This window comes from Leptodactylus fuscus, unplaced genomic scaffold (genome assembly GCF_031893055.1).
Source record: "Leptodactylus fuscus isolate aLepFus1 unplaced genomic scaffold, aLepFus1.hap2 HAP2_SCAFFOLD_120, whole genome shotgun sequence".
NCBI classification, from domain to species: Eukaryota; Metazoa; Chordata; class Amphibia; order Anura; family Leptodactylidae; genus Leptodactylus; species Leptodactylus fuscus.
In genome coordinates this window covers 233,974-246,666 of record NW_027440033.1, presented here as the reverse complement: position 1 = coordinate 246,666, position 12,693 = coordinate 233,974, and the positions used below count along the sequence as shown (strand labels likewise).

Below are 12,693 nucleotides of genomic sequence, written 5' to 3'. Positions count from 1 at the left end.
ACGTTAACCTTGCTGTCATCCTATGGTGGAAGATGGCAGCGGACTTTAGTCACGGTAGTGTGATCTCCTCCTTACAGCAAATAAATCCCTAATTCCGGCTGTTTTCCAGGTTTACGCTTTTGAGAGCTTGTGTAGTATTTTTCCTGAATTATCCAGAAGGCGGCGAGGAATATCATTAATTAAGTCACAAATATTTGTGGATCAGCTATTTTACCCCCCAAGCCTTTGTCAATCCAGAAGTTTCTATAGGACGATGTCTCTACTTACACATTTCTACAGTGCCCAGAAGTGCAGTTTTTGTAGTTTACTGCTCTTACTGTGAAGAATCCTCTCATTTAGTAAAGGTCTTTGTGCCACATACACAGTTATACATAGAAATGGAATTTATCTTCTTCTTCACATTGTAATGGCCGCTCATCTTCACCCCTTCAGGTCCATGTTCATATTTGGTGGTTTCTCCAGTGTTCTCCTCAATGACATCTTGGTGTACAAACCTCCAAGTTGTGAGGCCTTCCATACTCAGGAGCAGTGCACCAACGCTGTACAGGGCATCTGCTGTCTATGGGACAGGGGCCATTGTGTCTCATGGGAGACCGCGCATACCAGCAGCAGCCTGTTCCGTGCTCACTGTACCAACAAATCTGGTAAGTCTGGCACTTGTCTGAAGTTACATCATGCCTTATACACAAGTCACTTCCAGAGCTGCAGTCTCCATTTATTGGTTTAGCTCTGCTCTGTTGTCATGTGGTCACTTGTGTACCTGTCATTGTGAGGTAACATGCCTAGTCTTCTCATCCCTCCTCTGCAGCGCCAGCAGACGACAGATGCTACAAGAACACAGACTGCGCCAGCTGCACCGCCAACACCAATGGCTGCCAGTGGTGCGATGATAAGAAGTGCATGTCCCTGAGCAGCAACTGCAGCATGGTGAGGCGGAGCAAAGAAATGATATAGATGTGTTAATTATATATAATTGTTATGTCTTGGTTCTCCAGGCATGCTGGGAGTTGTTTTTTCACAACAGCCGAGAGCCTTAGCAGTGCTCTAGGTCAGAAATCAGCAACCTTCAGTATTCCGGCTGTTGTCAAACTACAAGTCTCAGCTGGTGTAGTGGATCAGGGTGGTCTGGCCAGAAGACATGACCACCGTATTAGTTCTCTCATATAAGAACATACGTAGGCATTCATCATTCAGTAGTCAGGGAAAGCTGAGTGGCAATCAGTATGGCCACAGCCACGTCTTCAGAATTGAATGTCACCCAACTTTCCTGGTGCTCTTATCTTCTCACTCTGCAGACATTATTACCAGTTGGTGTAGGGGATCAGCTGTTCTCAAAACTCCCATAGAAATAAGTGAGCATTGCTGAGAGTTGTAGTGCTAGAGTCCTAGGGGTGAGCCGTGTTACCTGCACTGCGGTTATGTACTGCCCCCTGTGGTTCTGTATTCTGTATGTCCCCAATTATTGGTTTTATGTTCTGCTTTCTAGTCTGTGAAGAATTATGTGAAATGTTACGTGAGGAATGAGCAGATCTGCAACAAACTGACCAGCTGCAAAAGCTGCTCCCTCAACCTGAACTGCCAGTGGGACCAGCGTCAGCAGGAGTGCCAAGCTCTGCCCGGTGAGTGCCACCTCCTCAGTGATCCTGTGTCTGGCTAAACACTCTGCAGGAGGGGCTGACTTTGTTCTCTTCTCATAGCTCACCTATGTGGAGAAGGATGGAGCCACGTGGGAGACGCCTGCCTGCGCATCAACTCCAGCCGCGACAGCTACGACAATGCCCGAGTGTACTGCCACAACCTGAGCGGTAGCCTCGCCTCCCTCACCACCCCAAAAGAGGTGGACTTTGTGCTGGATGAAATGCAAAAGTATACAGTACAGGTGAGAAGATACCACACCTCACAATATACCAGCACACAATACACCACCACACTGTACAAGTCTGCACAATAAACAACTGCTTTACTGTGCAGATGAGAAGAGGTTTATTCTGGACGGGCACAGTGCACATAAATGTACAAATGCTGTGTAATAAACCCCTCCTAATCCTCCAAGACTCCTCTGTCCTTCTCTAGTCCTCTCTGTCCCCTCTCCAGACTCCTCTGTCCCCTCTCCAGACTCCTCTGTCCCCTCTCCAGACTCCTCTGTCCCCTCTCCAGACTCCTCTGTCCCCTCTCCAGACTCCTCTGTCCCCTCTCCAGACTCCTCTGTCCCCTCTCCAGACTCCTCTGTCCCCTCTCCAGACTCCTCTGTCCCCTCTCCAGACTCCTCTGTCCCCTCTCCAGACTCCTCTGTCCCCTCTCCAGACTCCTCTGTCCCCTCTCCAGACTCCTCTGTCCCCTCTCCAGACTCCTCTGTCCCCTCTCCAGACTCCTCTGTCCCCTCTCCAGACTCCTCTGTCCCCTCTCCAGACTCCTCTGTCCCCTCTCCAGACTAATCTGTCCTTCTCTAGTCCTCTCTGTCCCCTCTCCAGACTCCTCTGTCCCCTCTCCAGACTCCTCTGTCCCCTCTCCAGACTCCTCTGTCCCCTCTCCAGACTCCTCTGTCCCCTCTCCAGACTCCTCTGTCCCCTCTCCAGACTCCTCTGTGCCCTCTCCAGACTCCTCTATCCTTCTCTAGTCCCCTCTGTCCCCTCTCCAGACTCCTCTGTCCCCTCTCCAGACTCCTCTGTCCCCTCTCCAGACTCCTCTGTCCCCTCTCCAGACTCCTCTGTCCCCTCTCCAGACTCCTCTGTCCCCTCTCCAGACTCCTCTGTGCCCTCTCCAGACTCCTCTGTGCCCTCTCCAGACTCCTCTATCCTTCTCTAGTCCCCTCTGCCGCCTCTCCAGACTCCTCTATCCTTCTCTAGTCCTCTCTGTCCCCTCTCCAGACTCCTCTATCCTTCTCTAGTCCTCTCTGTCCCCTCTCCAGACTCCTCTGTCCCCTCTCCAGACTCCTCTGTCCCCTCTCCAGACTCCTCTGTCCCCTCTCCAGACTCCTCTGTCCCCTCTCCAGACTCCTCTGTCCCCTCTCCAGACTCCTCTGTCCCCTCTCCAGACTCCTCTGTCCCCTCTCCAGACTCCTCTGTCCCCTCTCCAGACTCCTCTGTGCCCTCTCCAGACTCCTCTATCCTTCTCTAGTCCCCTCTGCCGCCTCTCCAGACTCCTCTATCCTTCTCTAGTCCTCTCTGTCCCCTCTCCAGACTCCTCTATCCTTCTCTAGTCCCCTCTGTCTCCTCTCCAGACTCCTCTATCCTTCTCTAGTCCTCTCTGTCCCCTCTCCAGACTCCTCTGTCCCCTCTCCAGACTCCTCTGTCCCCTCTCCAGACTCCTCTGTCCCCTCTCCAGACTCCTCTGTCCCCTCTCCAGACTCCTCTGTCCCCTCTCCAGACTCCTCTGTCCCCTCTCCAGACTCCTCTGTCCCCTCTCCAGACTCCTCTGTCCCCTCTCCAGACCCCTCTGTCCTTCTCTAGTCCTCTCTGTCCCCTCTCCAGACTCCTCTGTCCCCTCTCCAGACTCCTCTGTCCTTCTCTAGTCCTCTCTGTCCCCTCTCCAGACTCCTCTGTCCCCTCTCTAGACTCCTCTGTCCCCTCTCTAGACTCCTCTGTCCGCTCTCCAGACTCCTCTGTCCGCTCTCCAGACTCCTCTGTCCGCTCTCCAGACTCCTCTGTGCCCTCTCCAGACTCCTCTGTCCCCTCTCCAGACTCCTCTGTCCTTCTCTAGTCCTCTCTGTCCCCTCTCCAGACTCCTCTGTCCTTCTCTAGTCCTCTCTGTCCCCTCTCCAGACTCCTCTGTCCCCTCTCCAGACTCCTCTGTCCCCTCTCCAGACTCCTCTGTCCCCTCTCCAGACTAATCTGTCCTTCTCTAGTCCTCTCTGTCCCCTCTCCAGACTCCTCTGTCCCCTCTCCAGACTCCTCTGTCCCCTCTCCAGACTCCTCTGTCCCCTCTCCAGACTCCTCTGTCCCCTCTCCAGACTCCTCTGTCCCCTCTCCAGACTCCTCTGTCCCCTCTCCAGACTCCTCTGTCCCCTCTCCAGACCCCTCTGTCCTTCTCTAGTCCTCTCTGTCCCCTCTCCAGACTCCTCTGTGCCCTCTCCAGACTCCTCTATCCTTCTCTAGTCCCCTCTGCCGCCTCTCCAGACTCCTCTGTCCTTCTCTAGTCCTCTCTGTCCCCTCTCCAGACTCCTCTGTCCCCTCTCCAGACTCCTCTGTCCCCTCTCCAGACTCCTCTGTCCCCTCTCCAGACTCCTCTGTCCCCTCTCCAGACTCCTCTGTCCCCTCTCCAGACTCCTCTGTCCCCTCTCCAGACTCCTCTGTCCCCTCTCCAGACTCCTCTATCCTTCTCTAGTCCCCTCTGCCGCCTCTCCAGACTCCTCTGTCCTTCTCTAGTCCTCTCTGTCCCCTCTCCAGACTCCTCTGTCCTTCTCTAGTCCCCTCTGTCCTCCCCCAGTCCTCTGTCCCCTCTCTAGTCCCCTCTGTCCCCTCTCCAGACTCCTCTGTCCCCTCTCCAGACTCCTCTATCCTTCTCTAGTCCCCTCTGTCCTCCCCCAGTCCTCTGTCCCCTCTCTAGTCCCCTCTGTCCCCTCTCCAGACTCCTCTGTCCTTCTCTAGTCCCCTCTGTCCTCCCCCAGTCCTCTATCCCCTCTCTAGTCCCCTCTGTCCCCTCTCCAGACTCCTCTGTCCCCTCTCCAGACTCCTCTATCCTTCTCTAGTCCCCTCTGTCCTCCCCCAGTCCTCTGTCCCCTCTCTAGTCCCCTCTGTCCCCTCTCCAGACTCCTCTGTGCCCTCTCCAGACTCCTCTATCCTTCTCTAGTCCCCTCTGCCGCCTCTCCAGACTCCTCTGTGCCCTCTCCAGACTCCTCTATCCTTCTCTAGTCCCCTCTGCCGCCTCTCCAGACTCCTCTATCCTTCTCTAGTCCCCTCTGCCGCCTCTCCAGACTCCTCTGTCCCCTCTCCAGACTCCTCTGTCCCCTCTCCAGACTCCTCTATCCTTCTCTAGTCCCCTCTGTCCCCTCTCCAGACGCCTCTGTCCTTCTCTAGTCCTCTCTGTCCCCTCTCCAGACTCCTCTGTCCTTCTCTAGTCCCCTCTGTCCCCTCTCCAGACTCCTCTGTCCCCTCTCCAGACTCCTCTGTCCCCTCTCCAGACTCCTCTGTCCTTCTCTAGTCCCCCCTGCCGCCTCTCCAGACTCCTCTATCCTTCTCTAGTCCCCTCTGCCGCCTCTCCAGACTCCTCTATCCTTCTCTAGTCCCCTCTGCCGCCTCTCCAGACTCCTCTGTCCCCTCTCCAGACTCCTGTCCCCTCTCCAGACTCCTCTGTCCTTCTCTAGTCCTCTCTGTCCCCTCTCCAGACTCCTCTGTCCTCCCCCAGTCCTCTGTCCCCTCTCTAGTCCCCTCTGTCTCCTCTCCAGACTCCTCTGTCCCCTCTCCAGACTCCTGTCCCCTCTCCAGACTCCTCTGTCCTTCTCTAGTCCCCTCTGTCCCCTCTCCAGACTCCTCTGTCCCCTCTCCAGACTCCTCTGTCCCCTCTCCAGACTCCTCTGTCCTTCTCTAGTCCTCTCTGTCCCCTCTCCAGACTCCTCTATCCTTCTCTAGTCCTCTCTGTCCCCTCTCCAGACTCCTCTGTCCTCCCCCAGTCCTCTGTCCCCTCTCTAGTCCCCTCTGTCTCCTCTCCAGACTCCTCTGTCCTTCTCTAGTCCCCTCTGCCCCCTCTCCAGACTCCTCTTCTGATCCTCTTCTGTCATTGCGCCCTCATGCATATAAAGTAGTCACCTGAAGTCGCGGGTTTCACCTAATGTGCATTAGTAATTATAAATGCTGTAACTTCCCGTGTTTGTCGCTTTGTGCTCCGATGACAGGTAAACTGCATAGAGTGGTGAACCTACACAATGGCAGCCCCAGTAGGTCAGGGACACATCACACATTCATGTGACAGTCTGACAGCACTTATAATTTTTTTGTCAGCTGTCTGTCATTTTGGGCACTCTTTGGTAGCCATGCTGAGTGGCTCGGACCCTTGTGGTGCCCCCTGATGCTTGAAAGCCTTTTTACAACCCTAGCTGCAGCTGTTTCTATAGAAAGCTGGGATGTATAGTTATATCATGGGGGGCTTGGGGCCCTCTGATCTCCAGTCGCCAGGCCCATCACCCCAAGTCAGTCACCAGGACAATCACCTCAAATCCTTGTGTATGTAAAAGAAAAAGTCATCATTGACATTGAGAAGTTGCCCAAGATCCTGGCTGTCCCCCTACTAATATGGTGGCTCTGGCCATCCTGATAAATGATTCATCACACTCGTCTGTCGTCTTGATCTGCTCTTATGGTGTTTTGGCTGCTGATATATCACTAAATGAAGAGCAGATGAAGGTTCGGGGTTGGCAAGGGACAGTCACCGCTCAAAGTCGTAATGCACTTTACAACCGAAGCAAATGGACGCCATTATCCGCAGCCTCACACTGTGACCGAGACCAATCAATAGGATTATTCCGGAAATCAGCGGCCGAGCCATCCGTCTGGATGTTGGCAAACGGCCCTGAGGTGTGAAGAAGTAGAAGTCGCAACTTACACATCAGATATTGTCTGAACATGTTCTGCTCTGTGAATGTGGTTGACGGGTCATGTACCAGGAGAGGCGGCCGCCATAGTAGTTCTCCTATATAACTGCATACATAGGCAATCTTCGTTCTCATATCAATACATAGCTATCCATGTATCAGTCACAAATTGGACAGCTGGGTGTCATTCAATATGGCTGTTCTAGTTCTGTCAGAGAATGTCACCCAGCTTTTCCACCTGCTGTTATACGATGACGTCCAAGTTCTTCTATGTGTACATAAATATCCATGCGACAGTGAAAGCCGGGTGTCAATCAATATGGCTACAGTTTCAGTTCTAGTAGTGAATGTCACCCAGCTTTCCAGGGGCGTAGTCTGCTTCTTATCCCAAATTCCCATGACCATGAATTTTGACCTATTTGTCAATCAGGAATCAGAGAAAGCTGGGTCAGTTGCAGTGGCCTCCAAATTGGATTTCATCCAGAATTGGATAAAACTAAGTAACAATGAGTAAATCGTTCCCAGCTGTTGCAGGTAAATGGCGTAACTGTAGGTAATTTGGGGGCCGCGCTCACTGCCGCTTCTTTCACTCCTCGGTCAGGGATCATTTTACGTCTGGCATTAAAATATCGCTCTGCAGACATTGCTACAAGGTCATCACAATAGTAGGAATATGGCCGCTGCTGCCGCCTCGAGGTTTTACGACTAGGAAAACAGCGGATTTATAACCATAGAAATAAACAAGACTGCAGATCATGGAGAACAGGGAAAAAGTGGCATAATAATCCTTGGACAACATCAAAATAGAGGAATATTCTGGATTATCACAACTAGAACAAGTCTGGATTGTCCTGGACCTGATGCTTCAGGGTGGGGCCCCTGACTGCTGCACATATAGGGGCCAGTTAGTCAATGGGGCTGCATCACCAGCTTTGATGGACCTTTACGTAGGGACTGACATCACAGAGGCTCTTCCTGGTGACACCGCCCCTTTAAGAAGTTCCTCTCCCTTTATGTCTGTGATTTCCATGGAACGTTTTGTCTCATTTTGTGAGGCGCTGCGGTCCTCAAATTTCTCAACACGAAAAGAGAAAACTGAATTTCGGGTTTATTAAGAATTTAGAAATGAAATTATCACATAAATAATACACTGAGCCTAATGAGAAGACGCACGGCGGGGAACTGATACAGCGACTCACGCCAAAAGGAATGTCAGACAGCGCGGCAGAATCACAGAATGCCGGATTATTCTCTGGATAAAATGATTCTCAGCGGGAAGTGAGATGTTCATGAAGAGCGGCTGATTAGCTGCAACCTCTACTGTGGAGATGTATGGAGCTGTACGTTATATACCGCCTCCAATATCTGTATTACATGCTGCCCAAAGTAACTGATCACTGAAGAGTCGTGATGTCACCGCCAGAAACTCTAGAGAACACTGATGTCACCTCCTGTATACCTAGAGAGCAGTGATGTCACCTCCTGTATACCTAGAGAGCAGTGATGTCACCTCCTGTATACCTAGAGAGCAGTGATGTCACCTCCTGTATACCTAGAGAGCAGTGATGTCACCGCCAGAAACTCTAGAGAACACTGATGTCACCTCCTGTATACCTAGAGAGCAGTGATGTCACCTCCTGTATACCTAGAGAGCAGTGATGTCACCTCCTGTATACCTAGAGAGCAGTGATGTCACCTCCTGTATACCTAGAGAGCAGTGATGTCACCTCCTGTATACCTAGAGAGCAGTGATGTCACCTCCTGTATACCTAGAGAGCAGTGATGTCACCTCCTGTATACCTAGAGAGCAGTGATGTCACCTCCTGTATACCTAGAGAGCAGTGATGTCACCTCCTTTATACCTAGAGAGCAGTGATGTCACCTCCTGTATACCTAGAGAGCAGTGATGTCACCTCCTGTATACCTAGAGAGCAGTGATGTCACCTCCTGTATACCTAGAGAGCAGTGATGTCACCTCCTGTATACCTAGAGAACACTGATGTCACCTCCTGTATATCTAGAGAGCACTGATGTCACCTCCTGTATATCTAGAGAGCAGTGATGTCACCTCCTGTATATCTAGAGAACACTGATGTCACCTCCTGTATATCTAGAGAGCAATGATGTCACCTCCTGTATATCTAGAGAGCAGTGATGTCACCGCCAGCAACTCTAGAGAACACTGATGTCACCTCCTGTATATCTAGAGAGCAGTGATGTCACCTCCTGTATATCTAGAGAGCAGTGATGTCCCCTCTTGTATACCTAGAGAGCAGTGATGTCACCGCCTGTATATCTAGCGAGCAGTGATGTCACCTCCTGTATATCTAGAGAGCCGTGATGTCACCTCCTGTATATCTAGAGAACACTGATGTCACCTCCTGTATATCTAGAGAGCAGTGATGTCACCTCCTGTATACCTAGAGAGCAATGATATCACCTGCTGTATATCTAGAGAACAGTAATGTCACCTCCAGCAACTCTAGAGAACACTCTCTAGATATACAGCAGATGACATCACTGTTCTCTAGATATACAATAGGAGATATCTGTGTCCTCTAGAGTTGCTGGCGGTGACTTCAGTGTTCTCTAGATATACAGGATGAGACATCAGTGTTCTCTAGATATACAGGAGATGACATCACTGCTCTCTAGATATACAGGAGATGACATCACTGCTCTCTAGATATACAGGAGATGACATCACTGCTCTCTAGATATACAGGAGATGACATCACTGCTCTCTAGATATAAAGGAGGTGACATCACTTCTCTCAGAACACTGATGTCACCTCCTTTATATCTAGAGAGCAGTGATGTCACCTCCTTTATATCTAGGGAGCAGTGATGTCATCTCCTGTATATCTAGTGAGCAGTGATGTCACCTCCTGTATACCTAGAGAGCAGTGATGTCACCTCCTTTATATCTAGGGAGCAGTGATGTCATCTCCTGTATATCTAGTGAGCAGTGATGTCACCTCCTGTATACCTAGAGAGCAGTGATGTCACCTCCTTTATATCTAGTGAGCAGTGATGTCACCTCCTGTATATCTAGAGAGCAGTGATGTCACCTCCTCTATATCTAGAGAGCAGTGATGTCACCTCCTGTATATCTAGAGAGCAGTGATGTCACCTCCTTTATATCTAGAGAGCAGTGATGTCACCTCCTGTATACCTAGAGAACACTGATGTCACCTCCTGTATACCTAGAGAGCAGTGATGTCACCTCCTTTATATCTAGTGAGCAGTGATGTCACCTCCTGTATATCTGGAGAGCAGTGATGTCACCTCCTTTATATCTAGGGAGCAGTGATGTCACCTCCTTTATATCTAGAGAGCAATGATGTCACCTCCTTTATATCTAGAGAGCAGTGATGTCATCTCCTGTATATCTAGAGAGCAGTGATGTCACCTCCTTTATATCTAGAGAGCAGTGATGTCACCTCCTTTATATCTAGAGAGCAGTGATGTCATCTCCTGTATATCTAGAGAGCAGTGATGTCACCTCCTTTATATCTAGAGAGCAATGATGTCACCTCCTTTATATCTAGAGAGCAGTGATGTCATCTCCTGTATATCTAGAGAGCAATGATGTCATCTCCTGTATATCTAGTGAGCAGTGATGTCACCTCCTTTATATCTAGAGAGCAGTGATGTCACCTCCTTTATATCTAGAGAGCAGTGATGTCACCTCCTGTATATCTGGAGAGCAGTGATGTCACCTCCTGTATATCTAGAGAGCAGTGATGTCCCCTCCTTTATATCTAGGGAGCAGTGATGTCACCTCCTTTATATCTAGAGAGCAGTGATGTCATCTCCTGTATATCTAGAGAGCAGTGATGTCATCTCCTGTATATCTAGTGAGCAGTGATGTCACCTCCTGTATATCTGGTGAACAATGATGTCACCTCCTGTATACCTAGAGAACACTGATGTCACCTCCTTTATATCTAGAGAACACTGATGTCACCTCCTGTATATCTAGAGAGCAGTGATGTCACCTCCTGTATATCTAGAGAACACTGATGTCACCTCCTGTATATCTAGAGAGCAATGATGTCACCTCCTGTATATCTAGAGAGCAGTGATGTCACCGCCAGCAACTCTAGAGAACACTGATGTCACCTCCTGTATATCTAGAGAGCAGTGATGTCCCCTCTTGTATACCTAGAGAGCAGTGATGTCACCGCCTGTATATCTAGTGAGCAGTGATGTCACCTCCTGTATATCTGGTGAGCAGTGATGTCACCTCCTTTATATCTAGGGAGCAGTGATGTCACCTCCTTTATATCTAGAGAGCAGTGATGTCACCTCCTGTATATCTAGTGAGCAGTGATGTCACCTCCTGTATATCTAGAGAGCAGTGATGTCACCTCCTGTATACCTAGAGAACACTGATGTCACCTCCTTTATATCTAGTGAGCAGTGATGTCACCTCCTGTATATCTGGTGAGCAGTGATGTCACCTCCTTTATATCTAGAGAGCAGTGATGTCACCTCCTTTATATCTAGAGAGCAGTGATGTCACCTCCTGTATATCTGGTGAGCAGTGATGTCACCTCCTGTATATCTAGAGAGCAGTGATGTCACCTCCTGTATATCTGGTGAGCAGTGATGTCACCTCCTGTATATCTAGAGAGCAGTGATGTCACCTCCTGTATATCTGGTGAGCAGTGATGTCACCTCCTGTATATCTAGAGAGCAGTGATGTCACCTCCTGTATAATATAACATATATCTTGTGAGTGATGATGTAACTGGTGTCACAATTTATTTATTTTTCTTCTCTTTTACAGAAACTCTCTCCTTGGGTTGGATTACGGAAGATCAATGTTTCATATTGGGGTTGGGAAGACATGTGCCCGTTCACTAACACCACCCTGCAGTGGCTACCTGGAGAGCCCAGTGACTCTGGGTTCTGCGCCTACCTGGAGAGGGCAGAGGTAGCTGGACTCAAGGCAAATCCTTGCACTGCCATGACTGATGGCCTGGTGTGTGAGAAGCCAGTAGGTAGGTGTAATACATCCATAATGGAGAGTCACAGGTAACAGATCAGTAATATACAGGCGCAGAAGCATCCCCATAAATAGTGACGTATGTGCAAACCCCATAGCTGACACCTGTGACAGGAGAACTGAAGGCGAGTTTAAGGTGTTTCCTCCCCATTATCCAGCCCTATGGCTTTGCATTTTGGGGACCAATCGTCAGTGAGCGTATAATACAGGATCAGTAATTTACTATATGTATAGAGTGACTGCACCAGCAGAATAGTGAGTTCAGCTCTGGAGTTTTACAACTTTCCATAGTAACAGAACTAAGAACAATAGAAATCTCATGTAATGCTCCCTTTCAGTTGTTTCTGGTTTTTAACCCTGTGGTGGCTGTCTTGCGCTCCTTCTTGCTGCTGTGCACCGCTCCCCCGCTCAGGTTTCATTGTGTCGGGCTCTGGAGAGCTGTGCTGGATGTTCTAGGAAGAATCTTTGGCGCTGTGCATATAATGAGTGCTGTGGTGAGCACTTGTGCATTGTGTCTCTCGCTTCTTCAGCGTCGTTATAAATGATCTTTTTGTCCCTTTTCCTTGTCCCGCCTCCTACGGGGTCACTCACCTTTTGTTATATCCGGTGTCCCTCTGGGCATTATTAAATCTGCTACCAGTCCATTACACACTCGGATCTCAGACAACTTTTAGCGGCTTATGAAAGGTAAAAAAAAAAAAAAAGATGCTATTTTAGACGCTGCACCGTTTGTGATCACAGCAGTAGAAGAGAGCGGCCCGGACCAGTCCTCAGAACTCCAGATACAGCCAGAAATGTGACCTCGGTCCACACAGGAATCATCTCAGAAAAGCCTTGAAATAAGGATTTAGTCTGTGGGAAGCGTTTGTCAGTTCAAGTGTGTGGGGGAGGGAAGGAGAAGAGCGCAGAGTTCAAGGAAGAACAGAGACACCTCAGAAATTGTGCAAGAAAGAAGAAAGTAGAACGCTCATCCCATCACACTGGGGACCCTCCGGCAGCCATATTGTAAGGATCCAATAGTGTTCCTTCCTTCTGTGTTCCTAGTAAAACTTCAGACATGATTTCTGGTTGAATAAAGGAGAAGATCCTCACTCATCTTCCCATCATCCCTTCACCATTCTTTCGTCTATTGTCTACTCATTGTCCTCATCCT

General features: G+C 49.7%; 1 protein-coding gene across 1 annotated transcript in view; it reads left to right on the top strand.

The window, feature by feature from the left end:
• The window catches only part of LOC142186809 (attractin-like protein 1), a gene marked incomplete at its 5' end in the record, with an annotated part of 174,907 nt that overhangs the window by 17,454 nt on the left and 144,760 nt on the right, over window positions 1-12,693 (top strand). The window contains 5 exons of the mRNA XM_075261373.1: window positions 433-644; window positions 809-927; window positions 1,487-1,619; window positions 1,698-1,879; window positions 11,322-11,535. Coding sequence (XP_075117474.1) covers window positions 433-644; window positions 809-927; window positions 1,487-1,619; window positions 1,698-1,879; window positions 11,322-11,535 — 860 coding nt within the window. The remainder of the gene's footprint in view (window positions 1-432; window positions 645-808; window positions 928-1,486; window positions 1,620-1,697; window positions 1,880-11,321; window positions 11,536-12,693) is intronic.